The sequence below is a fragment of the Penicillium verrucosum genome (genome assembly GCF_028828655.1).
Source record: "Penicillium verrucosum strain IBT 35672 chromosome Unknown utg000001l_segment0_segment0, whole genome shotgun sequence".
In the NCBI taxonomy this organism is placed as follows: Eukaryota; Fungi; Ascomycota; class Eurotiomycetes; order Eurotiales; family Aspergillaceae; genus Penicillium; species Penicillium verrucosum.
The window spans coordinates 13,144,807-13,169,864 of record NW_026643210.1 but is presented as its reverse complement, the minus strand read 5'-3'; the positions used below and the strand labels follow the sequence as shown (position 1 = coordinate 13,169,864).

At 48.0% G+C, this 25,058-nt stretch overlaps 10 protein-coding genes across 10 annotated transcripts; 5 read left to right on the top strand and 5 right to left on the bottom strand.

Moving 5' to 3' along the window:
• Positions 1-188: 188 nt before the first annotated feature.
• N7516_004828 (uncharacterized protein) lies at positions 189-1,167 on the bottom strand (the record flags this gene model as incomplete). The annotated part of the gene is made up of 2 exons (XM_057217548.1): positions 189-635; positions 706-1,167. The coding sequence occupies 2 exons, from the start codon at positions 1,165-1,167 to the stop codon at positions 189-191; spliced, it is 909 nt and encodes a 302-aa protein (XP_057079431.1).
• Positions 1,168-1,339: 172 nt separating this feature from the next.
• Positions 1,340-4,433, top strand: N7516_004827 (uncharacterized protein; the record flags this gene model as incomplete). Its single annotated transcript, XM_057217547.1, has 5 exons — positions 1,340-1,349; positions 1,405-1,444; positions 1,506-1,798; positions 1,857-4,156; positions 4,209-4,433. The coding sequence occupies 5 exons, from the start codon at positions 1,340-1,342 to the stop codon at positions 4,431-4,433; spliced, it is 2,868 nt and encodes a 955-aa protein (XP_057079430.1).
• Positions 4,434-4,789: 356 nt separating this feature from the next.
• Positions 4,790-6,344, bottom strand: N7516_004826 (putative C6 transcription factor; the record flags this gene model as incomplete). Its single annotated transcript, XM_057217546.1, has 2 exons — positions 4,790-5,107; positions 5,166-6,344. The coding sequence occupies 2 exons, from the start codon at positions 6,342-6,344 to the stop codon at positions 4,790-4,792; spliced, it is 1,497 nt and encodes a 498-aa protein (XP_057079429.1).
• Positions 6,345-6,982: 638 nt separating this feature from the next.
• On the bottom strand, positions 6,983-8,576 carry N7516_004825 (sugar porter family MFS transporter; the record flags this gene model as incomplete). The annotated part of the gene is made up of 3 exons (XM_057217545.1): positions 6,983-7,926; positions 8,015-8,464; positions 8,528-8,576. 3 exons carry the CDS (start codon positions 8,574-8,576, stop codon positions 6,983-6,985), a joined length of 1,443 nt encoding a protein of 480 aa, XP_057079428.1.
• An 827-nt stretch (positions 8,577-9,403) lies between these two features.
• N7516_004824 (uncharacterized protein) lies at positions 9,404-12,157 on the bottom strand (the record flags this gene model as incomplete). The annotated part of the gene is made up of 1 exon (XM_057217544.1): positions 9,404-12,157. The coding sequence occupies one exon, from the start codon at positions 12,155-12,157 to the stop codon at positions 9,404-9,406; it is 2,754 nt and encodes a 917-aa protein (XP_057079427.1).
• A 2,200-nt stretch (positions 12,158-14,357) lies between these two features.
• N7516_004823 (uncharacterized protein) lies at positions 14,358-14,826 on the top strand (the record flags this gene model as incomplete). The annotated part of the gene is made up of 2 exons (XM_057217543.1): positions 14,358-14,401; positions 14,604-14,826. 2 exons carry the CDS (start codon positions 14,358-14,360, stop codon positions 14,824-14,826), a joined length of 267 nt encoding a protein of 88 aa, XP_057079426.1.
• Positions 14,827-14,861: 35 nt separating this feature from the next.
• Positions 14,862-15,946, bottom strand: N7516_004822 (uncharacterized protein; the record flags this gene model as incomplete). The annotated part of the gene is made up of 3 exons (XM_057217542.1): positions 14,862-15,149; positions 15,204-15,471; positions 15,537-15,946. The coding sequence occupies 3 exons, from the start codon at positions 15,944-15,946 to the stop codon at positions 14,862-14,864; spliced, it is 966 nt and encodes a 321-aa protein (XP_057079425.1).
• Positions 15,947-17,053: 1,107 nt separating this feature from the next.
• N7516_004821 (alkene reductase) lies at positions 17,054-18,163 on the top strand (the record flags this gene model as incomplete). The annotated part of the gene is made up of 1 exon (XM_057217541.1): positions 17,054-18,163. The coding sequence occupies one exon, from the start codon at positions 17,054-17,056 to the stop codon at positions 18,161-18,163; it is 1,110 nt and encodes a 369-aa protein (XP_057079424.1).
• A 1,698-nt stretch (positions 18,164-19,861) lies between these two features.
• On the top strand, positions 19,862-20,295 carry N7516_004820 (uncharacterized protein; the record flags this gene model as incomplete). The annotated part of the gene is made up of 2 exons (XM_057217540.1): positions 19,862-19,945; positions 19,999-20,295. 2 exons carry the CDS (start codon positions 19,862-19,864, stop codon positions 20,293-20,295), a joined length of 381 nt encoding a protein of 126 aa, XP_057079423.1.
• A 2,587-nt stretch (positions 20,296-22,882) lies between these two features.
• On the top strand, positions 22,883-23,983 carry N7516_004819 (acetate uptake transporter family protein; the record flags this gene model as incomplete). The annotated part of the gene is made up of 3 exons (XM_057217539.1): positions 22,883-23,301; positions 23,394-23,565; positions 23,660-23,983. The coding sequence occupies 3 exons, from the start codon at positions 22,883-22,885 to the stop codon at positions 23,981-23,983; spliced, it is 915 nt and encodes a 304-aa protein (XP_057079422.1).
• Positions 23,984-25,058: the final 1,075 nt, after the last annotated feature.

Sequence of the window (25,058 nt, the reverse complement as noted above, 5' to 3'; positions counted from 1 at the left end):
ACAGAGACACCTAGGGAATAACATCAAGGACTTCAAAAATTATACTCAAGTGTAGCTATTACTCTCTACACACTAACTACCTAGGTAGATATGGGAAAACACCTATACAATGTAACTTCAAACCCCAACGCCTCTCCAATCGCCATTTTTTAAAAAGCAAAATAGTAAATACAAGAATTCAGATTCATCTACGACAACCACTTGCCGAGAGTTTCTCCAAACCAGCTTACAGCTCTATCCTCTCGCTTCTGTCGAGCATCATCTTGAGTCTTCATGAAAGGAGCAGCCTCCTGCGCATACATCTTGTGCTGTTCCCGTTGCGCATAATGTGCCCGAATCTCCAACTCTCGCTCATGTGGCGTGAGCTTCTGTAAGGGCTTCGACGGTTTGAGCTCTTCCGGGATTGCCTCCCCTCCAGGAATCTCAAGGCCGACTTCCGGGATTTTCGAGGGCTTCTCTGGGTTGAAAAGCGATGTGAGAGGCGGTGGCTCAATTCCAGCCGCCTTTGCTTCCTCAATTCGCTTTTCGTAGTCTAGCATCTGGTGGTAGAGTTTGTCGGCATGCATCTGAATGCGCTCCTCTTTTTCGGGGTCATATTCGAAGCCGGATGCGTAACCGAGAGCTTGGAGGAATTTCTGTTTAACGGAAACATATTAGAATCGCATATAATCGAAAAAAAAACTATGAGTTCTAGCGCCAACTCACAGTCTGAGTCGTAAAGCATCGCGAAAAGGTGCCATTCTGCTCCGAGCACATGGTCAGCCGGGCTTCAATCTGCTTGCGCCAATTGCCGGTCTTAAAACAGTGTGTCAAGGCTTCATGTTCCAAGGCACAGTTCTCCATTGCTGCTCGCTGCACTGTGTCGCCGCGCTCCTTGTACTTTTCAATCACTCGCGAAGCTCCACGGACTCCTGATTGTTCGTCAAGCTCCATCGGCGGCTTGTAGGTTTTCCATAGCTCAGCATAACGGCCATCTGGGTAGAGGGATGCGGCAGGAACTTTCGGTTTCGAGGGATCAGATGGTTCGGGCGATGGCGCGGACGTCGAGGGCGGCTTCACATTGGGTCCAGGCACATATTTGTCGGGCTTCTCCTGTTCGAGATAGTCACGAAGCCCCGGATCGAGCTTTTGGACAGTATCATTTTTGTCACCCCAGAGCCAACCCATTTGGAAATACTAATTCGAGAATGTCCAAGAATGTGCAACAGAGTGTTGGAGGTTGAGAGCGCGGAGGAATCGGCACAAAAATGGATCGGCTCCGATCGCCTTGGCTCCGACCGCTCGTCTTTACTCCTCAACCATCAACACGACGCGTCTTTTTCGACGCCGTTCCTCCAAAATGGAAGCCTGTATGTGCTGTGATGCTGTATTTTATATATGTGTGGAATTGCTAACAATTGACAGCGCGAGAGGTGCGGCAGCAAATGCGGCAGCGTGGAGCTGGGTACGCGCCTTGCCTATACCCCGCGAAACCATAACATACAAAAACTGACTTGCTGGTATAGGATGCGCAAAGCAAAAGAAGTCAATTTTGGGTTCTCGTTTGGTAGCCCAGCGCCTGGATTACCAGCGCCCGCCCCGATTGCGACGGTCCCTGAAACTCAGAAGCCACCGCCGCCGCAAACACAGACCGCGCCGAACACAACACCACGATCGCTGAAGGGATCGCAAGCTCGAGGGATTGAGCGCACACCGGGAAGTGCGCGCAACAAGCTCCCAGAACGACCCTCAACCTACGAGATACCCTCCTCGGACGATAGATCTGAACAAACACGAAGCAACAAGAGGAGAAAGACCAGTATGCTATGGACTAGCTTGGTGTGCTATGCTAGAAATGTGTGCTAATACACCTTCAGATCCTACTAATGGAACAGAAGATACTCCTTCTCGTCGCAATGGCGGGCGACCTGAGAATGGCGATACACACCCCGTCGATGACGGTGGAGGTAGCACAGACTCTCAAACAAGCCACACCCATGAACCTCCAAATACAGATGCACCTCCTCCATCAGAAATAAACGATAAATCCCCGCAGCTTCAAATCTCACCCGTTCCGGATACTACAGTCGAAGATCAACACCCGATAGAAGAGGGGACCAATAGTGTGGAACCAACAACATCAGCCGCTGCAGAGCAACAAGCCCAAGTCACATCACCAGTGTCTGGTCCTACGGCGCCTGCAGTAGCTGAAGAACCACAAGCGCCAATTTCATCACCTAAAGCTCAGCCCGTGGTCGAACAGACTGAAAACACAGAGCAACTACGTGAGAAACGACATAACACTCGGTCACCACCACGGCCTGAGGACCAAATCCAAAGAACCAATAACGATCAACGGGCTACTACAGAAACCCCTTCTCCAGTTGTTCAAACAGATAAATCTACCACAGAAGCCTTATCACCACGTGGTAGCTCCGCCGAGGCTCTTGAGGCTAGCGGTGCGCCGACTATTGATAATGATGTCGACATGACTAAGGATGTTCCACCATCCGAGGATAATGCACCAGAGCAAGCCAGTCAGACATCTCAGAGGTCTTCTATAAAGACTAAAAAAGCTCAGGGTCGTCCACGGCATCAACCTACCACAAACAACACTCCAGAACCGAATGCGGATGTCGCTGCGCAGGAACCTGCAGCGGAGGGGCAAGATGAATCCGCGACAGCCCCAGTTGAGGAAGCTCCAAAGACCAAACGGCCTCGTGGGAGACCCTCGCTTAACAAGAAGACTGTTGAAGCTGTCGAGACTGTGAATGTTTCACCTGAACCCATATCAGATGTCGCGGAGTCCTCTTCGGGGCCACGTCGGCGTCGCAAGCCAATATCACAAACGGATGACCAGCCAGAACCTGTGGTGGAATCAGCAGTGCCCAAACCACAACGTGGCAGACCTGGGAATAAAACGAAACAAGCAGTGGAGCCTGAACCCGAGCCCGAGCCTGAACCTGAACCTGCGATAGCAGACCAACCAGAACCAGAGGCAGAATCTGCGGTACCCAAGTCTCGTGTCAGACCCGGGAAGAAGACCAAACACGCAGCCGAACCCGAGCCCGAGCCTGAACCTGAACCTGCGATAGCAGACCAACCAGAACCAGAGGCAGAATCTGCGGTACCCAAGTCTCGTGTCAGACCCGGGAAGAAGACCAAACACGCAGCCGAACCCGAGCCCGAGCCCGAACCTGAACCTGCGATAGCAGACCAACCAGAACCAGAGGCAGAATCTGTGGTACACAAGTCTCGTGGCAGACCCGGGAAAAAGACCAAAAACGCAGCCGAAACTGTACCCGAGCCTGAGACAGAAGACCAACCAGAACCCGAAGCTGAATCCGCAGTGTCCAAGCCCCAACGTGGCAGGCCTGGAAAGAAGGCCAATCGCGCAATAGAGCCGGAGCCGGAGCCCGAAGCGGAGCCTGCAGTACCCAAGACTCAACGTGGTAGGCCCGGTAATAAGACGAAGCGCGCAGCCGAGCCCGAGCTTGAGCCTGTCACAGAAGACCAGCTGGACCCTGCAGCAGAATCTGCAGCACCCAAGTCCCAGCGCGGCAGACCAGGGAAGAAGGCTAAGCGCACAGTGGAGCCCGAGCCTGAACCCGAGATTGAATACCAACCCGACCCTGAACCTACACAAGAACAGCCTCGTCGCAAGACCCGAGAACCTCGTGGAGAAACAATTCCGGTCACTGTTTACCGTCTTACGAACGTCAATTCTCTAGGCGGCACAACATCTACGGCCAATGGGTCGGGAGATGAAGAAGAATCCGCCGATGAACTCACCACGCACCAGAGGGCCAAGATGCCCAACCGTGGCGGTGTCAATCCAGCTGATGTATTGAGCCAGATCTGCCGCGAGACTCTGGAGAAAACACTCGATACACTCAAGGATGGGATTTCAAACGAGGCGAATGCTACGCGACGTGCAGAGTGGTCGCGGAAGCGAAAAGCCGTTGAACTATTCGGCTCGGAGCTTGAGAGCCGTCTCATGGATCTGAGCGGGATCCTCGATAGCAATTTTGTGCTTGGCGTGCAATTGAAGAAGAGTAAACGGGAAATGATGGATCTACGAAATCATCTATACCGGGTCCGTCGAGAGCGCGAGAACATAGCTTTGCAGATGGATGCAGTGCGCAGCAGACATATTGAAGAGGAGAAGGCGAAATTGGTGAGACCTTTCCCTAAAATCCCCGAAAACATTACTAACAATAAGTCTCTAGTCACGATCCACGATCAGCAATTCCCTCCACAGCCTTGAATTGGCCCTCGATCGTAACAAGCAACGTTCTGCTTCTACTGCAGATTCTTCTACGGATATTGAATACATGCTTCGCACTGTTGCCGACGTGAGTTCCCGAGCCCCTGGAGCACAAGGCGGTCTCTTGAACCAAATCCGGGCGTTCAACGCACAGCTCGAAGCTACTGCTGGTCGCCTAGAGCGATGATGTCTATTTTTCTATTTTTGTTATTTTTTTTGTTCTGCGTTCTGCGTTCTTTTACAGTCCGTTATGATACCAGGAAGCAGTGTTTGTGCAATGATTATAGTCCATGGCTAGGCCAAAGGATGGCGTTTGCGGTATTTTCACCTGTACAAGTCCCGATGTGTTCAAGTACATAGTTAGGTAGCTTCTACATGTGCCTATATGTTACCGGATTTTCCCTCAGGCTCACTGAGTACATGACTGATGCTCAGTGAGTGCTCAGTATTGTTCATAGGAGCGGCAGCCGGTGGTGCCTAGAATTTTATTACTCGCTTACAGAGTGGGAGTAGGGTTCTTTCTAGGTTATCTTCCGTGTAACATCATTCGAGCAACCAGTCAAGTGCATGATTGACAAGAGCCTCGCTGGTCACTTGTTCGTCATCCAACAAATGGGATAGATGATCCACCTCAGAACTGGTCTGCACATTGTTGGCGGGGTCGTACGTATGAAGTTCTGCGCACATACTGCGTGCTGTGGTACTCTCTAGACCCGGGTCACACGGCTGTACCGCGGAAGTTTGGCGCTCAGAGGGGTAGGAAGTGTGCTCGGTAACAAAGCGCGCCATCCAATTGTCTAGCACAAATGGATCTGATACAGAATCCTGACAGCAATTGTGGAACTTGCGCAGACGTGCCACCTATCAACGTAGTCAGTCAGTCGTATTTGCATGGAACAGTTCGAAGTAGAGGACTTACAGAGTGCTCGACCACGGGCCAATATGATTTGATATCCATCAAGTATTTGAAGTTCAAGAGTAGCCATCGCCGTGCCATAGAAAGTGCTTCGGGGTTATCGCTGAAGAGAAGAGTATGAAGGTGGATACATGAGCTGATCACAGCGATATGCCCGTAGATGAAACAGTTCAAATCGCAATCTGGGGTGTCCGTACTATGCCGTAGGATTTCGGATATTATATTTGCGCTTCGTTTGCATTGTGAGGCACCTTTTGAAAGCTTTCTATTATCATGATCCCTGCGTGCATCGAGGAAGGGGAAAAATAGAATCTGGCGAAAGTGGTGGTAGCCAATATGCATTGCCAGGAAAGTGCGACCAATTCGTTGCTTCATAGAGGACATGATGTTCTCTGTGGTGTACCTTAGACTCAGGGGCAGACTTTCCTCCCATTGATCAAGACGCCCTTCTAGTAGGGCCGCCTCCTGGCAATAATCATCAAAGGGAATCAAACCTTGGCTCATCCGTCGCAGGAGCACGCTGGTCTTGTTAAAGATCCCGAGTGTCCTTGCCATATAAGCCCACATGTTGTACGGGGATGAAGGCAAACGATATGGTCCTTGGAACTGATCTGGATCGAGACTCTGGAAAGCAATATCATCGAATTTGAGAAGATCGACCTGTAGCCCGTGGTTCAATGATACAGGCTCGATTGATATATCTATTGCTGACCAATCACTAGCAATATTTACCGAAAGCCATGTCCGGCGATGTTCCTCTTGAGAGAGGGGAGTGCCATCGTTGGGCACCTCCCAGAGTGACAAGGTTTCTGCGTGTAACCTAGCGAGGCCAGTATAGATGTGCTTTGCTTTCCCGTCACCTTCTCCACCATAGTAGTAGCCAATCAGAATCAGGCCTTGCATTGATTCCAGGCTTGGGATAATAATAGACGGTTGGGCAAAATGTACAGCTTCGGAGATATAAATTTTTCCGCGCGAGCCACGGGCGATGCCATGGAAGGCAGGGTTGTCCGAAAACCTGGCAGCGAGTGCACACATGGCATAAACATGCATCCTTGATGCTGTTCCCTGATTGAACTGGTGCATGAAGCTTGCTTCGTGGATCATGGTATGAATGACATTGTGGATGAAGCGAAAGTACAGGAGAACAAGTTCATGGAAGACCTCCCGACTGGTTTGCATTGTCGTCCCTTGGATGGTGGACGGGCTGGAGGCATGATAAGGATCGTCGAGCCCGCATGGAATCGAGAGAGATCGGCATAGTTCACAACCATGCCCATCGCCTATTGGACTGCATCGTCTTTTGCGCATGCTGAAATTTCATATTTAACATCACGTCAATCATAGATGAGCCGGAACCTACCGGCAGTTGACACAGGCTGCAGCTCGGGCCCTCTTTGGATGGCTTCGAACCATACTGTCAGAGATGTATAGGGTACACTGGTACAACAGCGAGGCGCTGCCATAACTCGGGGGTCCCGCTGACTAAGACCCGCCCTCAATATCTCAAAATGATATGATTGAATTCGGAGAACATCCACACATCGAAATAGCTTTTGTATTGTCACAAGACGTTATCAGTGATATGTACTTATTAAACTAAATGCATACGTTGTAGATATATATCTTGGATAGCGCGATTCTACTTTTCATAGTACTGCTTCTGCAAGATCAATTTTGTCCCCATACAGGCTCTATAGTTCTCAGTATCTATAATCAACATATTTCAGTCTGATTATCGTTACATTAATTGGGTGTATTGACTTCCCACTCAGACGTTATCCGAAGAGATGATGCTCTATGTTGAACAATTCTCTGTATCACTTGCTCGTATCCTCCACCATGACCACCTCAGTTGTCCTTTTCTCATCCTCAGCACCTATAGGTGCCTCATCACCAAACAAGGAATCCATCTGCTCCAGAGTCTTACCCTGTGTCTCAGGGAAGAAGAAGATGTAAGACAACATGGCAATCAAGTTGAAGACAAAGAAGACGTAGAAGTAACGGAAGCCAATTGCAGAGAAGGCATTCGGCGAAACCTGGGCGAGCACAAGGTTGATAGTCCAGTTAGTGAAGGTGGTGATCGAATTACCCTGGTTACGGATATCGACAGGGAAGATCTCGGCAGGATAGACCCAAGCAATGATACCAACGAAGGTATAGAAGAAAGCGAACACAAAGTTCATAGCCACCATAGCCCGGAGTTGGTTCTGATTTCCCGCGTCCCAGTGCTGCGACATGGCAGCATTGCAGACCAGTGCGCCTGCCATGCCCACAGCAGAGAAAATGAGAGGCTTGACACGGCCCACACGTTCCAGTGCCCATAGACCTCCAGTGCAGTAGACAATGGACAGGGCACCAGAGATTCCGATAATCATGAGAGAAATTTGTGTGTCAAACCCCAGCGTTGCGTATATGCGAGTGCCGTAGTAGTTGATGACGTTGATTCCGGACAAGACACCGAAGGCCTGAACGCCACAGCCGAGAATAAGACGGCGCCGCCAAGAGGGCTTGCGTATGATTGTGGTGAAGGAGACCTTTGTCTGCGAGCGCTCGGCCTGGATGGTCTCGCGGATCTCCTGGAACTCCAGTTCGATGTACTGCGCTGTCTCTGGTGTACCGTCACCATGGAGGTTTTGGAGTGAAACGAGAGCTTCATCGTGGCGATCTCGCTCCATCAACCAACGCGGGGACTCGTTCAAGAACAAAATCCCGCCTACTAGGACCAGGCCGGGGACACACTGGAAAGCAAGAGGGAAACGCCCTAAAAAAAATGGATCAGCATGAAGCCAACAAAGAATGTCCCGTACAGTTGAGTTAGAGTAGATCCCATGTTAAAAGAGTTCACTTACACTGGAGGGAAGTGTTGTTGAAAGAACATCCATAACCCAACCACTGAGCAACAAAATATCCCCAACTTAACATCCACTGCAGCAGACCGGACATCATACCACGTGAAGAAGCCTCGGCGATCTCACCAGCATACATAGGAATAACAGAAGTAAGCATGCCAACCGCAACTCCAGCAATAAAGCGGCCAACAATGAGCATCACCAGATTGATAGCACCAGCCTGCAATGCACACCCAAAGCACGATATAACAGCGCCAGCGAAGACAGACCACTTTCGGCCCAGACGGTCACCAGTGAAGATGTTGATGATTGTGCCCAGGATGGCGCCGCCCTGGAATGCAGAGACAATACCGCCGGTTACGCTGTCATTGGGATCAGAGAAGTATTTGATGAATTCACGTTGGCCGATAGTTGACGTGATGATACCACTGTCGTAACCGAACAGGAAGCCTGATAGAGAGTGTTAACATGTGGTTCCTTTCTGTGGAACCATGTTGGATGTGTAATGCCTACCTCCAGTGGCCAGGAACATGGCTGTCAACAGAGTCTTAAGTTTAGCCATCTTGGCGAGGGTGGTGATTGGAATATCAAGCGAAGGATAGCACGCTTTAGACAGAATCTGGGGATATACCCCGTGGGGGATATCCGAGGCATATTATATAGACATCGAAGAGTACCAAGGATGGCGAAACAATAACGGAACTAGGACATGAATGATCTAGTCCACTTTTCTTGCCGTCCTTTACTGTCTAGGATTCGGGGGTAGTGCTTGCTTGGCGGTGGTCTACAGATTTCCAAAGTTAAACTTAAAACAAAAAGCACGGACCTTCGCTCTGAATTTCCCCGAGAAATTGGACGCTAACCGAATTAGCTCGATGACCAAAGTTGTAGCCCTACGTGTAGTTAGTTATGCCACCGGGGCACAACTCTCTCATTGCCTGACCGCTGTTGTTATAGTGGCCTTAGGCCTTTATGTTTATGCCTTAGGCACCCTCAGGCAGTTAGTCGGCAGATCGTACCTCTCTCTCCTTCCACACTTTCTAAGCCTAACTTTGTATGGCATATGAATGGTCATATAAAGCTGGTCAACTTCGGGATTAAGATTTACGGAGCAATTAATTCGGTTTGTCCCATAGTTAACAAATTGGTTTTTGTATGGTGAGAGTGGATCTAAAATCTGCTAGGCAATATAAACCCAATGAGAGAGTTGTGCCCCCGTGGCATACTTAGTCGCCCGTGCAGCCCTTTGGTGGGGGAGAAGTATAGTGAGTAGAGTAGTCTGAAATGGTAAGAAGTCTCTGATTTTTTGACCTCGAGGAAGCGAAAATTGTCAAGTTATAAGATGGCTCTCTAGAAGGCTAGAAAGAAAAAAGTCTATGATTCCATTGTCTATAGCTGAATGAATACAGTGTATAGTCCATGGTTGAGCTCCAATTCTCTCCCATGGACGGGTTTGATTTCCTCCCTTGCACAGCCAACTTGAGCCTCCTTCATATCGGCCGGAAGTTTGAGTGTAGCAGTAGTCCCAAATGGCACCTGAAGGTTCAGTTTCACCGAAGTGTTGTTAGTGCGCGTGAATTCAATCGAAATGAGCCCATAGGGGGAATCGACAGATCCTTTAACATTGTTGAATTCAGATTCGTAAGGAGGATCAATCTCAAAAGTCCGGTATGCCTCTGAGACAGGTTTCAACCCAAGCACAGCAGCATAGAACCATTCGTAGATTGTGCCCAGCATGTCATGACACTTGCTACGGCATTCATCCTGCCAGAACTCCAGGAGCGTAGTCTCTCCACGGCGCAGAAAACGCATGTATGATGGATGCTCCTCTTGTCTCACCATTTGCAAAACAAGATCTGGCCGCTTCGCATCAGCGAGCGTGTTGAAGAGGAAGCGTAGCCCGATTTCACCAGCACGGATCTTGCCATCGGCTACGTCGTCCAGGAAGGCTGCCATGACGTCGCTGTGGAACTCGGTGGGTACGAGTCCAAATTGCAAAGCCATAGCTTGGGCGATTGCATCACAGTCCCTTTCTGGGTAGTTGTCGAGAGATGTATAATAGACATAGGGGCGCGACGGGTCATCGGTCACAAGAAGGTGGTGATTGTAGACGTCGTAGACACGAGCAGACCACTGTTTGAACTTCTCCGCTTCTTCGAGCTTGCCCAGTTCGCGTGCCATCATCTCAACGCATTGCAGGCAGCGGTAATAGACCGCTGTCTCGATGTTTGCTTGGTTGTTGCCGAAAGCGATACCTCGACCCCAGTCGCCGAGTCCGTGCTCAATGAGCCCACCCTTGCGCTCTTTGGTCTGCATATATTCCATATATCGAACTGCTGCGGGGTACACCTTGGGGATAACGTGTGTGGACCCGTAATATTGTCGAAGAATATCCGGAAGGAGGCAGAGCGCACAGCCCCAAGTGATCGTGTCATGTAGTGGGCCACACATATAGCGTATTTCGGGTGCCATTGTTGGCACGAGGCCACTAGCCTCCTGGCTGTCCAGGATGTCATCAAGGATTTTGGTGTACAAACTCTCCATGTCGCGAATGTATTGCGTAGCTGGAGCCAGTAGATGGGTGACTTCAAGCCAACCGAACTTCTCGATCTGTGGGCAATCTGTGTGGTAGCTGAACAGGTTGCTGCTGAACGACCAATTCAGGGCACTCAGCAATGAGTTGACATCAGCTTTGTCGGTTGTCATATGTCCAACCTTTCTAGCCGCGGAAGAGATATGACGACCATGCGCGGAATGAATGACAGGCAACTCGCTACCTGCATCCAAAGATACACCTTCGACCTGAATGTATCTAGCGCTCGTGAAGCTGAAGTCTGGCTCCCATATCTCAGGCTGGCCAGTACCGGACAGGAAGATTCTCGAAAAGACACCCGTTTCGAACTCCTTAAACAGGGGATCAGGCATCAAAACAGTGCCATCTTCTCTAACAGTCTCAGAGTATCGAACAATAATCTCTGAGCCCGCCGCACCTTCGACAGCGATTTTGACCATGGTCGATGCATTCTGACCTAGGTCATAACAGACAACCCCCTTCTTGGGGCTATGGATCTTAACCGGCTGGAAGGTTTCATGTAGCACAACCGGGGGCTGGGTCTGGTAATAGATATGGCCTCTAGGGCCAGTCAGAGGTTTCGCGGGCGCCCATTCGGTATCATCGAAACTAGCAGAGTCCCAGCCTGAAGGGTAGAGACGTCGATCATGATTCTCGGAGGCATAGATGTTCGCCAGTGTAGTAGCGCTCTTCCTCACGCTCCAAGAGCGATCGGAAATGAGAACTGTATGTTCCCCGTCCTCGTAGAAAAGATGCAATTCACCGAAGAAGCAAAGCTCATTCCCGTACCGGACGTATGTGTTATCTTCGTACATGGGCCAGAAGAAGCGATCATCGCCACCTTTGTCTCCAGCGTAAAAGCCGTTGCCCAAATGAACGCCCAGGGCGTTCTGTCCTGCATCAAGATGACCTGTCACATCGTACGAGGTAAACTGGACACGGCGGTGGTAATTGGTCCAGCCTGGATCAAGGCGATGGTCAGAAGCCGGCTGGCCATTGATGGACATATTGAAGTGGCCAAGTCCCGATGCGAACAATATAGCCCGAACTGGCTTTCGGGTCAACTCAAAGGACTTCCTGAGATAAATGGGCTTGTCGCCTCCATCGCCGATCCAAACCGCTTTCCAGCGATTTGCCTCGTCTTCGAACCAAGACTTAAAAATCAGACTGGTGTGCGGCATGTATGTCTGGTTCATACTGTACGGCGGGAGAAGATGGGACCGAGGATACGCTGTAAAGAAGTGGTTTATAGCGCTATGGTGGGCATTGTCGGCTTGATCCCACACTGTGATTCTCCAGAAGTGGCTGGTAGTGGACTGAAAGCCGTTGGAGGGCTTGCAGACGATATTTCTTTGTTCATTGCTCTCAATGGGTTGAGAATCCCAGACTAGTTTGGAAGGATCTGGACTGCATGACTCGAGATCTGTAGGATCGGTTGTCACTACAATGCGATAGAAGACTTGAGTGGCATGTTGGTTTTCGCTCTCAATTGCCCAGTAGAAGCGGATCTCATCAGTGTCGATTCCGAGCAGTTCATGGAAACCATGAATGCCACAGCGAGAAATATGCATGGCGTCCTTTTGGCTGCTAGGAGTGAAAGCAAGTAAACACAACACAATCTCAAACGTCAATATGAAAATGCGCAAACAATCGATCGGGGTCTACATGTCTCAAAGTGCGTTGGCCGAAACTACTCTCCGTTAGTGACAATGATGTAATACTCGGGGTGGTTTATACCGAAAAACCCCGCAAACAATTCTCAACAACCTTGGAAGATGAGACACAGTCCGAGGAGGGAGAGATCAATAATGGTCCAAGCCAAGTGGAGTCGAGTCGGCGGCGATTTACCAATAAGAAGCCTAAAACGCCGCCTTGTGGGGTTAACCTTAGAGCTAAATTGGATTCCGAACCCACTACACAAGTACATGGGGTTGATGCCTGAATGCCCTATTTTCTATTGTAGAAAGACAGAAATATCAAAATACCTGAATTAACTAGTCACTATACATTTGCCTTAATAATCAAAGTACCTTCGTTCTGCTGGCATTGTAGGGTTGCAACGATATGAAGCTTTTTATCCTATACGAATCCAATGTTCAAGGTGGTTTATAAGGACTTACATGCGATTCAAGTTTTCTATTGATTTCTACTTAGAAATACCCTGATTCATCTAAATCCGTCTCCAATAGCTCTGTTCTTACTGGCCTACTAGCTCTGCTTCCACCACCTCTGCTACTATTAGCTCTAGACCTACTAAAGCTTTAGCACGTGCTGGACTTGGTATAGTTATATGAGAGGAGCCTCCTATAGATTATCCTCCTTTATAAACGCATCCTTATACCGCCTTACAACCACATAGACCTCCGTCTTCCGACCTAGAACCTTATTAAAAAGCTCCCCTATAGTCCGTTAAAGGCATCCGTTAATTCCGGTGTCTATCGATGGCTGTATTTACCCTTTATATACTATACTTCCTTACTAAAGAAGAACTTGTCCCTCTACCGCGCGCTTAAATCTATTGACAATCCCTTGACTTTCTGAACGATGTCATCTCCTTCCCACTTTCCACCTTGGAGTTTCGGCGTTAGCCTTTGTAAAGGCTATACTATAACGAGAGTTTACTGTGCCTACGATAAAGAACATGATGGGGAGTTGATGTGAGGCATTTGGAGACAAAAGAGATTCAACAAATTGGGAATCCCTTCTACTAACAAGGTGGCTTTTTAGGTGACTGTATGTCGAGGAAATTATCGTAGTTGTAATGGCAAGTTCTCGCTCCTACCTTCTAGCGCCCAACGGCTGTCTCGCTATGACCCAAACTGGGTTCCCCTCATGTCCTCCCTTAGCTCTCTATTTTTCCCACATCTTTTGTTAACGCGCTTGACACCTTATCTACAATGAGGATATTCTGCGATACTCCACAGACATGGGAAGCTTTGATACAGGCTGTCAGTCTTTCCGGATCCACAACACACCCCAACCAACGAGACCAATAGGGCTCGGGCTCCAACATCAGCAAAGAAGAGTACCTCCTGTTACAGGTACTATGGTCCGTCGAAGAGAGACTGAACGTCAACTCGCGAAACAATCTTGGCTTGGACCACCGCTTCAAAAAGGCGAGGCGAGGGCTGCGAAGCTTTCCGCCCTTTGGTGCATACCTACGGGCGTTTAAATATGCCACCCGACACATAACTCTCTCGTTGGTTACTACCTCACCGTCTAGTTCATTACCGCCTTCTTGGGGCATTTACTAATTTAACTTCTCTTTTATTTCTATCCTATACACTTTATAGATTCAATTCAGATTCACTTCAGATTCAATTCAGGTTCAGTTCAGGTTCAGTTCAGGTTCAGTTCAGGTTCAGTTCAGGTTCAGTTCAGATTAAGATAGTAAGATAGTAAGAAATCAAGAAATCAAGAGTTAAGACTTAAGAGTTAGGAGTATAAAGAGCCCGGTTTTAAAAGATTAATGTAGTATTCATTTGTAAAAATACTATATAAAGTACTACGCTAATTGTATAACTATAGATTCAGCATGGTACTTGTGAAGTCCTGGCAATATGAACCAAGGAGAGAGCTACGTGTGGGGTGGCATACTGAGTCGCCCCGGATACTTCACGGGGAGAGATGGCTCAACTAATATCCTCGTTGGAACTAAGAGGTTCTTGCGAAATGCGCATGAGCCCGCTATATCTATGCAGAATCATGTCGCAATTGTCAAATGGAAGTTAAACCGACGAACAAGAGTTATGAGTCGATTCGTGGAGCTATATGTACGTGATCGGCAAGGCATACCCGTACGGCGACAGAGTGAAGTATGTTGAAGAGCTCGAGTTTTATTGGTCAATTTACTAATGGAGTCTAGGATATCTCGATATCTTCCCTGCTCCTACTGGAACTTCGACCGCCGAAGTGATTACACGGTTAAAGAGCGATACTGTCATCCGCACCCGGTAGTAGTCCCCTATTGTTGATCAGAGGCTGGCTGTTAAGAAGCGCTAACACAATAATATATAGCCACCGTTTCCTTTTTTCCCAAGACGGCGTTGAGCTGTATGTCACTGTGGCAAGCTTCGACGATGTCTACCTACAGTGGCTGCGAGGTAACCGTGCTATTGGCCTACGTAAGGATAGCTTTCTGCGCATGACCCGGTATGGGCCATGGTTGATAGACAGTGACCGTGACATGGAGGAATTTGCCGCCACTGCTCTCGCAATCATGTTAGCAGTAGATAAATGAGTTGTTAATGACAATCTTATTGTTTGCAACACTTTTCATTGATTCTCCAGCGTAATATTCGACAGAATTTCCCAGTCTTGTGAGGGATCGCTCGCGAGACACCCATCATTGAGTATGATCTGGAGAGACGTGAAAAAGGTGGGGTTTGCTATCTCGGGCGGGTAACTCGCCGTGAATCGAACGAATGTATCGAATTCTGCATCACTCCTGTTTGCGAAGCAGAAAATTTGAGAGATTCGAAGCTCGAGCCTATCACCGCGCCGGTCGTAGCAGGCTTGGACAATTCGCCCGTGTCGGGGGCCGAAAAGAGAAATCATGAGTACCTATATATATCATTAGAATAGCTGGATAGGCCATATCAGTGCAAATTGGCTCACTGGGAATAAAAGAAAGGTCTGGAACTCCGGCTGGGTTCGGCGGAACGCAATAACCTGAGCGACTGCTCCAAGCTCACTTAGTAGTAGACTGTCTTCCTCGGCAATTCCATCCGTGCAGACAATGAAACGGACGGAGGGTCCAGCGAGGATTTCACCATCCCACCACTCTTCTAGTAAGCAAGTTCTCCAGCCCGGGGTATCAGCGCCTTTACATCGTCCAGACGGAGAGTGGAGGAATCCCTTATTGCCGTCGTAGAACTCCTCGTGGCTATACGCCATTAGCTACCGCTTATAAAGATTAATAAATGTGCCCAGGTGTACTAGTATACTTACTCAATTCCATTCCACCCAAATGTATCCCTTAGGGAAGTCTTCCCTCGGCGGCGGAAGAGGAACTGTGCCATGATAAAGTGGAACACCTGTTGCGTAGCGACTGTGATATTCCACGTAGGCCGATGCTGCGATACGGGACCCAAATCCGGGATATCTAGGTTATTTCGCACCACCGCGGCTTCAGCGGCCGAGATCTTCCACAGTTTAATGTCCTCCTTAGAAATGGGCTTGAAAAGACATTGCTTGGAGGCCAAGAAATCTTTGTCGTTCGGGTCAAAAGTCTTAACAAAGACTCCTAGACGCGCAATATCCAGTTTAGAGAAGCTGGAGCGGCCGCTCACCTCCAACATATGGAGTATGTTGACCACAATATCTTCTTGGTCGGGAAAGAGAGAAGAGTTGGGTGTCATTTTGCGTGGCCTGTTGCATCGACGTTTAGAAATCCGGACCCCGAGTTCAAAATACCGGAGATGAAGGAGGTGGATAGGTTCTCTTGATTGGATGGCATACCCTTGCCCGTTAGCAAGGTGGTGGGAGTTTGGAGGGTGAAAAGTTTGGAGGATGGGAACTGTTCACTATTACGTCGCATGGGAGTAAAATACTAGAAAAAGTTAGATGGTATGCATGGTTTTTGCTCTCGTATATCTATCCTCGTTATTCTTCGGATCATCTTCCTCTTCCTCCTCTATGTAGATAGAGACTAGTTATTAACTACTACTTCCGGATCTTGAAATTGTGCTATATCACGGCCGCCGGAGAGGGAAGCAACGAGACAACCTTGGAAATTCCGCACTTCTTTTCCAGATTTGTGCGTTGATCTCAATACCTACTGTAGGGTTGGAATTGCGATACCAAAAGTGCCACTTTGAAACTAAAATATTAGCCGTTGTGAGGCATAGGCTCGTATTGTCTCATGAAAGAGCAGGATGAGAGTATAAAAATAAAAATCCAACCAATAGCGAATAATACATCACCTGATAGCGGGGCTAAGCTGACAGCCCATGTTGTCACTTCAAGGACCGTCCTCTAATATAGTCACGAGTCTTTTATTCAGGTACCTAGTATCTATGTTGTAGTTAGCAGTTCTTCAGCTGGAATGGCTGCAATTTGGCATGGATGACAAACCATTAGTTAACTACAACAACTGTTGTAGTTAAATTGGATTGTGTATTATTAATTCTCCCGAGCCCCGGGCTATAGTGGGCCAACTGGCAGCAAATCAGATCTACGAGACTATGAGACCATGGGAGGTCGTCTCATGTTCCAAGGCTTTATGATCGGAAGCCGGCTTAACTCCATTTCTTCCTATCTCCACATTGCTTGTTAATCCAAATGGAGTATCTTGGAAGTTCTGCGAAGAGGATACTAAGGCTCAAATACAAGATATAAGACCATGTCCATCCACTGCAGATGTACTCTATTCTAAAAACCAATCGAACAATCTACCATTTACAATATATATCAAATATATCAAATATATCATACATCGATCGACAAAGATCAAGATCAAGACCAAAATGACCAAACTCTTCACCCCCCTTCGCGTCGGCCGCGTCGAGCTCGCCAACCGCATCGCCATGGCACCCATGACCCGCTTCCGCGCCGACGATAACCACACCCCCCTCCCCATCGTGAAAGAATACTACGCCCAACGCGCCTCAGTCCCCGGCACCCTCCTCATAAGCGAAGCAACGTCCATCACCGCCCGCGCCGGCGGATACCCCAACGCACCGGGGATCTACAACGACGCGCAGATCGCAGCGTGGAAGGAAGTAACGGACGCCGTGCACGCCAAGGGCAGCTACATCTACCTTCAGCTGTGGGCATTGGGCCGGGTCGCAAGCCGTGAACTCCTGCAAGCGGAAGGCGGGTTCGATCTCATCTCGAGTAGCGCGACAGCCATGGACGAGAAGTCCCATACGCCGCGCGCGCTATCTGAGACTGAGATCCACGAGTGGATTGCGGACTACGCGCAGGCGGCGCGGAATGCCATTGCGGCTGGATTTGACGGTGTTGAGATCCATGGTGCGAATGGGTATTTGATTGATCAGTTTATTCAGGATACGTGTAATAAGCGCGAGGATGCGTGGGGTGGGAGTGTTGAAAAGAGGGGGAGGTTTGCGGTTGAGGTTGCGCGTGCGGTTGTTGAGGCTGTTGGTGCGGATCGAACGGGTATTCGGTTGAGTCCGTGGGGTACATTCCAGGGGATGAGGATGGAGGATCCGAAGCCGCAGTTTGGGTATTTGGCTACGCAGCTGGCCGGGTTGGGACTTGCGTATACGCATTTGGTTGAGTCGACCATCGCGGGGAATGACGATGTTGAGACGGCGGAGAAGTTGGATTTCTTCTTACAGGCTTATGGGAAGGCTTCGCCGGTTATTGTTGCCAGTGGGTATGAGGCTGAGTCGGCGGTTCAGGCGGCGGATGTCAAGTATGCGGGCTATGATGCTATTGTTGGCATTGGACGTCCGTTCATTTCGAACCCTGACTTGCCGTTCCGTGTTCAAAAGGGCATTCCGTTTGCGCCTTATGATGCTGCCACTTTCTATAACGCCAAAGACCCTAAGGGATACACTGACTATCCGTTCAGTGCTGAGTTCCAGAAGTCTATTGAGGCTGCGGCTTGATTTGGATTGGTTTTGATATCATATATCATAAATTGCTTAGCAATGTTTGTATAGATCATCGGATGTATATAGAAGCTAGACTTGGAATAGAAGTTAGCATATGTAAATAATTTAGTGCTCAGGCATGATCTTCATTGGTTCACTCCAGGCTGTGCCAATACCAAGATACTAGATACCCGATTCTGATTCTGCGAATATTCTTTGGGATTTTGGGTTTGTTTAGTATGAGTAGTCTGGTAAGGATCACCCCCACACGTGGCTTTAGGCCCCAAAAGAGGTCAGATAGAAAAGCGGGGGAAATCCGGTATAGCCGGTGTATACCCCGTGTGCATCGCAGTACTCGGTAGTTGACATCAAAGCACCCTAAATGTTTCCCCCAGATTATCAAAACGTGGGTTTCACCGACTTGGCACGGAGACCAAGGATCTTGGAAAAGCCGAGAAAAAGTTCCGCTCCGCCGAACCGAAAATCTACACAACCGAGGGTAAACCGACGACAAAGAACCATGGATTGGATATTGTGTATTGGGGTAGGTATTGGGTTTTGTGGGGGATCAGATGAACAGGATGTGGGGGAATAAAAGAATGCCAATTCGCCAAGCGTAATACTCACTAAAATCAGATGTATGTTTTTATGTATGTTTTTTCAAGGTTCGTATTCGGCATATTGTAAGCTCGCATGACGATGCATGATGCTCTTTGGGTATACGATCGCCCAGGGCTGAGAAATATATCCCCGCATTGTGTTGCCGGATTGAGCAGGGAGTAACGCCAAGTTTTTAGGATATACTCCGTATAGTACTACTATTCGTTGTACCTTGGAATTCGGGACAAGGGAGCTGGTCCGGTAATTGGTATAATTAATATAATAATATAATTGGTACAGCGTACCTCCAACAATTATTGATTATTGATCTGTGCATGAGACGAGACCTAAAATGTGCATGGATTATGAACAGTCAATATATGCAAGTATTGGCAGGGTTTGCGTTCGGATCAGGTCTGGATCGCAAAATTGAATCAAAAGAATTAATTAACAATCATTGTTTCATATTAGATTGTTTTTTTGTTTTTTTTAAACACATGCATGTCTCATGAACAAAAGCAGGCTAAATTGGCAATATCCATGAAGATAAACTATAAACTCTCCAAAGGGGGAAAGTTAAAGGGCCACCTAAAAGAGGATTGGCATAATACAGTAGGTATTTCAGACCCAAAAGGTAATTTGTGGTCTGTGTGTGTGTGTGTTGTTTATTATTGTTACTTGGCAAACGCCACAAGTCCAAGCTATTGCAGAGATTTCGCTTACAAACTACCGAGTCGAATCCTTCGGCTTTATACAGGGCTATATACACCGAGCGCTTAGCAAGACCTCGATTATCGCACTGCATGAGTGGAGCCCATTATTGCTCTATATGTTGTATGATGTACGGAGTAAAAAGGGGGGTGACGGTGAAAAGATCGTTGGACATGGCTTCTGGAGGGTGGTCTTTTCACCTAATTGTTAAAGGGTATTAATTAACTACATAAATAAATAGTATTAGTAAATAATTACTTAAACTTCAGAATTAAGGTGCGGATTGGCAGGAACTATGTTGTACTAAGAATTACATCAGACCTGACCTTAATCCCGATCATCCATCCCTTCACCAACTGACAGTCCCGACAAGCGGGCTGAAATCTGTCCACCGTTGCGATAATGCCTCCCTCTATAACCTCTACTCCACCTTCTGTGGCGGTCTCGCCTGGCAAGTCACATATGGAAACCTCCGCTCTGCCACCAGTAAGTATAGGCTAACTCCCTCTTGTTTTTGGTCATGTTACCAAGGATTCCAGTTTACCGTTCCCCCTGGCTGGACCTCAAACCCATCAAGTCCTGATTATCAGGAAGAGTGGATAGGGCCCGACTCCGAAGGTCAAATCATTGCTCGATCCTATGGTCTCCAACCAGGACAGCCGGTTATGGAGGATAATGACGGGTGGCACACAATTTTCCTGCCTGGCGATAAGTTCTATATTTGGGGGCGGCTGGGCGACGAAGTCGAAGAATTTGTGTCTCAAGATATCCGCGAAATCACTTCATCGATGTGCCAGTCGGGGCTTAGAGAGCCAGCCAGAAGGCCTCTTGTTTAACTTCTGTATGGAATATACGAACACCCTCCCTAACCTCTCTCTCTTTTTTGACCGATAGACTGCGCTAGAGAGCTCGAAGGGCCACACAGGGCCGGCCGTTCGCGCTGGCGATATAAGAACGGGGAAAGAAAGAGTAGAAGGGCGAAAAACAGCTAGAAGTTGAAGCGGCGACGAAGGTGACTTAATACATACAACATACAACATAGACAACGATAATGCGTCGACAGGCGCTAAACTCGAATAGACACGCTAAACTCTTTTGCGTAATTTACCGTCACCGATGATACGGAGTATGCCGTCCACGGGTCCTTAATGGGATCTTGCATGATATTATTATTCCCGTTCCTGCAGCAATACTACCTTGTTGCCACGACATCAACAGACCTCAAAAAACAACAACACCCTGGCTAAACTGGACACATTAGTCTGCATTGGAACGGGAAAATCTTTGTTGGGGCCGAATCTCAAGCCAGTACGGAACCTCGTCCACGGGTTCCACCGTGTCAGTCATACGCGTTAGCCGTAAATCCTATCGTGGAGCCACATGTGGAGATGAAGCTTGACAAGTTTGCATCTCTCTAGGGCTAGTTTCTCGCATATCACGGGGCTTACGAGAAAAAATAAAAATACTAAATAAATAAATAAGTGTAAAACAGGTCTGAGCCTGGTGCGCCGATCTAGGGTTCCCCCGGGACTGATGGCCTATTCAAGAGAACACGGCACGTCTAGTAAAGTGGTCCGCGGCTGTGCACTGTCGATGTTAACCTCTTTCTTTGCACGTCAACCTGAATATGGTATTTAGTCCCTTTTCTCCCGTTTCCCCGAGACTTGAAACAACGGGTATGGAGTACAATGCACAGACTTGGACCTGGACAACGGTCTCTATGGGGTGTCCGGTACGGAGTACGTACTCCGTACACCGTATATTTAAGGCTACTAGTGGGTAATGTGTGTTATAGGTGCATTGTTAGTGGTGTGTCTGTGATTCATGTTCAGACTGAAAAAAGGGGCAAAAGGGAGGATATTTTGGGCGAGACTTACGCTAAGTGGAGGGAAAATGACTATCACACAGAAGAAAAAGAAAATAACGATGAATAATATATAATATATACAATATATACAATGTAGTTAATAAATAATAAATAATAGTATAATAATACATCAGATGTTTTGTAATGCACAGATGAAATGGGAATTTGACCTCACTACGAATTCATTGGTGCGTAATCCTGTCCGGATATATCTCCATTAGCCTAGACTTAGAGTCTATAATCTTATCTACCGTACTTATTATATACCGATATACCGTACTTCGTACTTTTTCTCACTTTTTGAGTGAACCCTGTGAAGAATAATGATCAAATGATTTCATAATCCGTTACATCGGCAACAAGTGGAATGTTAGCACAAAAGTACCGAGGTCGTGACGCAGTCTTGGCTAGGGGGGGTACTTGGTACACGGGATTGACCACCGAACAATGCCGGTTCTAACAAGTATCTTTTACCTGAAAAGCGTGACTTGAATGACTTGACCATTGCACTAAAGTAGCACTAAAGTACCATATGCTCATGCAATGCATTGTAGTAGTTCAATACCCTGTACGGAATAAAGTGGACTCTACTGGATGATCATGGAAATCTTAATGTTCTCCTAAACGGAGTCTAGTAAATTTCCGTACGGATGACACTGTCCATGGGACTAACCTAGTGAGATCCATAGATGAATTGATACAAGCACTGATTATAAGCTTATAGATTGTAACCCTTTGTACATTGTAGAACTGGAATTATGCAGTCCAAAGTTAAGTAATTTAAGCAAGTTAGCCTAATTCCCAAAGAATGATGATTATTCTCCCAAGTGTCTACCCAATCATATTGTTCCTTCCCTTTCGGGTCTCTCCACTTTCTTTCCCCAGGCTAGAGAGTCCTTTTTTCCCTTCATCCTTGCCTGCCAATTAACCAATTAACCAGGGAACGGTCCTTTCCCCCCATTCCTCCGTGCCGTCCCTGCGTGGCTTAACTTGACATTATTCTACGTATGTTGTAGACAGAATACCTTTCTGATCCCTGTGAAACAATGATTTTAAATAAAAGCAAGCCTAAAAAAAAAAACTAGATATATTTTCGTATAATTAAGTGCATTCCCCTATCCTTTTTTTTCTCTTTTTCACTTTTCTTTCTACTTTATATTCAACCAGATTTTATATTAAACTTCTCCATACGGAGTAGTGGGAACGAACGGGTCCTGGCGGCTGCACATCATTGTTATATGTGTAATATATATTACGGAGTACCGGAAACACAAATACCATGTAAGTTTGGTTCCACCCTTTTCCCCCAAAATCCAATTTTCTCCAAAGGAAAGTACTCGCCTTAAGATCAATTGGAGAGAGAGAGAGGGACTATAATAGTTTCCTTCCCCTTCCCCAGCTTCCCACTTCTTCATCTCTCCTAGCCCCGAGCTGTGCTTGATCTGAATCCTTTCCTACATCTATACCTATAACTGTGTTATACGGCTTTTACCTTTTTACATACCTTTTTTTTTTTACTTACCTTCTTCTTCATTTTTTAAATCAGATACCGCATCATGTCTGGAACTGAAGCAATCAACAACGCCGGGCTGGAGAAGGACGTGGGTCCTTCTCCTCCCTCTCCTCAGAACGGCAACGGCAACGGCGGCGGCGCTCCTATGCAGCCCCAACTATCCGCCGAAGAGCACCAGGTAGCACGCGCCGCCGCGCGCTTCGGCTACGGACCTCTCGCCCACGTCAACACCGCAGAAGCATCCCTGCCTCCCTTCGGTGGTGAGTTCCAGCCCGGTCTGTACAAGTCCGTCGAGGGTCGCAAGTTCGCCAATCCTGCCCCTCTCGGCCTGTCAGCTTTCGCCCTCACCACTTTCGTCCTGAGCGCCGTCAACATGGGAACCCTGGATATCTCCAAGCCTAACATCGTTGTCGGTCTTGCTTTCGGTTACGGTGGTCTCGTTCAGCTTCTCGCTGGCATGTGGTATGTAACCTTAACCTTTCTGTGCTTCCGTGGCCCTATAGAGTGTCACAGCCTCGTTCGGCGGCTAATACGCGGTTTTTTGTTTGATATAGGGAAATGGCTGTCGGTAACACTTTTGGTGCCACTGCTCTCTCCTCCTACGGTGGTTTCTGGATCTCCTTCGCTATCGTCTTGACCCCCGGTGGGTTCCAGATTGGCGAGGCTCTCGGCGAGACAGGCAGTGATCCTTCCAAATTCTATGACTCCATGGGTCTTTTCCTGATGGTAAGCTTTTGCGTCACTCCCATGTCTCTTTTGCAATGTCTCTTTTGCAACAGACATGTAAAAAAGAAATCACCCGCTGACAATGTCATGACAGGGCTGGTTCATCTTCACCACCATCCTGCTGTTCTGCACTCTCAAATCCACCGTCGCCTTCTTCATGCTGTTCTTCACCCTGGACCTGACCTTCCTCTTGCTCGGTGTCGCCTACCTGCAACGCGGTCCCGACGGCCACCCCCACGCCAATGTCCAGAAGGCCGGTGGTTTCTTCGGTTTCCTGGCTGCTTTCTCCGCTTGGTACAATGCCCTCGCTGGTATCGCCGATACTAGCAACAGCTTCTTCATCATCCCCGTCGCTCACTTCCCCTGGTCCCCCACTGGCCGTGTCCGCCGTGGTAAGACCGACCGTGAGCTCGCATAAGCGACTATTTCCAATAAGATCATTGGAAAGGAGACGGGCATGCGGAGTGCCCGCTTGGTGCTTGTAATGTTTTCGATACCCAGTGTTGTATGTATAGGCTGCAGATAGACTGAGCTTCCCTGTTTTGCTGCTTTGTGCTCATCGACTCTTTCGCTCGTTGTCGGTTGGGTCGCGGTTTGCGGTTTGGAGGGAGGTCTGTCTGTTCGTCTGTGACTGTTGCTGTATGCTGGATGATCAATACGGAACATCCTGCTTGGCACAGTTGCAAATATCCACCAGTCATCACTTTCCAGGTTTGGAAAGTCGGTTGATAATGGTTGTAATTTTTCGGGGGGCACTTGGTTGATTTCTTGTGCTCTCCGGGTGTTCCTTTTCCTTGCTGTATTTAGTCTCTTTTACCTGCGAGTTTCTGTGACTCAGTAATTAATTCATTAACCATTTTTCTGTGTCCGTTCCATCTTGTAGACTTGTCCTCGGGCTTTTGATATCTAGTCAAATTCTTGCCCTGTGCTTGCTCTTGTTCGGGGGCTGCTGTTGTTGGCCTGGGCCATTGTAAACCCAACCCAATCATCTGGTGTAGCCATGCATATGCAGCGAGTCGGTCAGGTCATTGTTGCGAGCTGATAAATGCCTGTTGAGTCAGAGATACAAAGCATCCATCACATCGTAAGCAATATTCTGCACTGGACACATCTGTCATTAATCTTCCAAGGATATGCATGGCTAGTCATGGGCCTGAAGGCTGACAAGCCATGGATAGCCCCGTATGTGATTTATGAAGTGATATCCAGTAAAGGCAAGAAGGGTAAGGGTGAAGACAATTCCAATGTCTTATATTAGCACAAAAAAAGGAGGTGTTATAGTAGGAGAGAGAAGTGAGTGAAACGAATAAAAGGGGGGAGGACATGGAAGATGGAAGTATGTATAACTATATACCTCCCGAAATAGTTAAGTTCTTTTTTTTTTCTTCCAGCACCGATCGATCCATCCGAGAGTGGAGCTTGGTGTCTGATATCATGTCGGTAATTTCTCGGTCTGGTCTAAGACCTGCAGATTGCAGACTGCAGAGCTGACA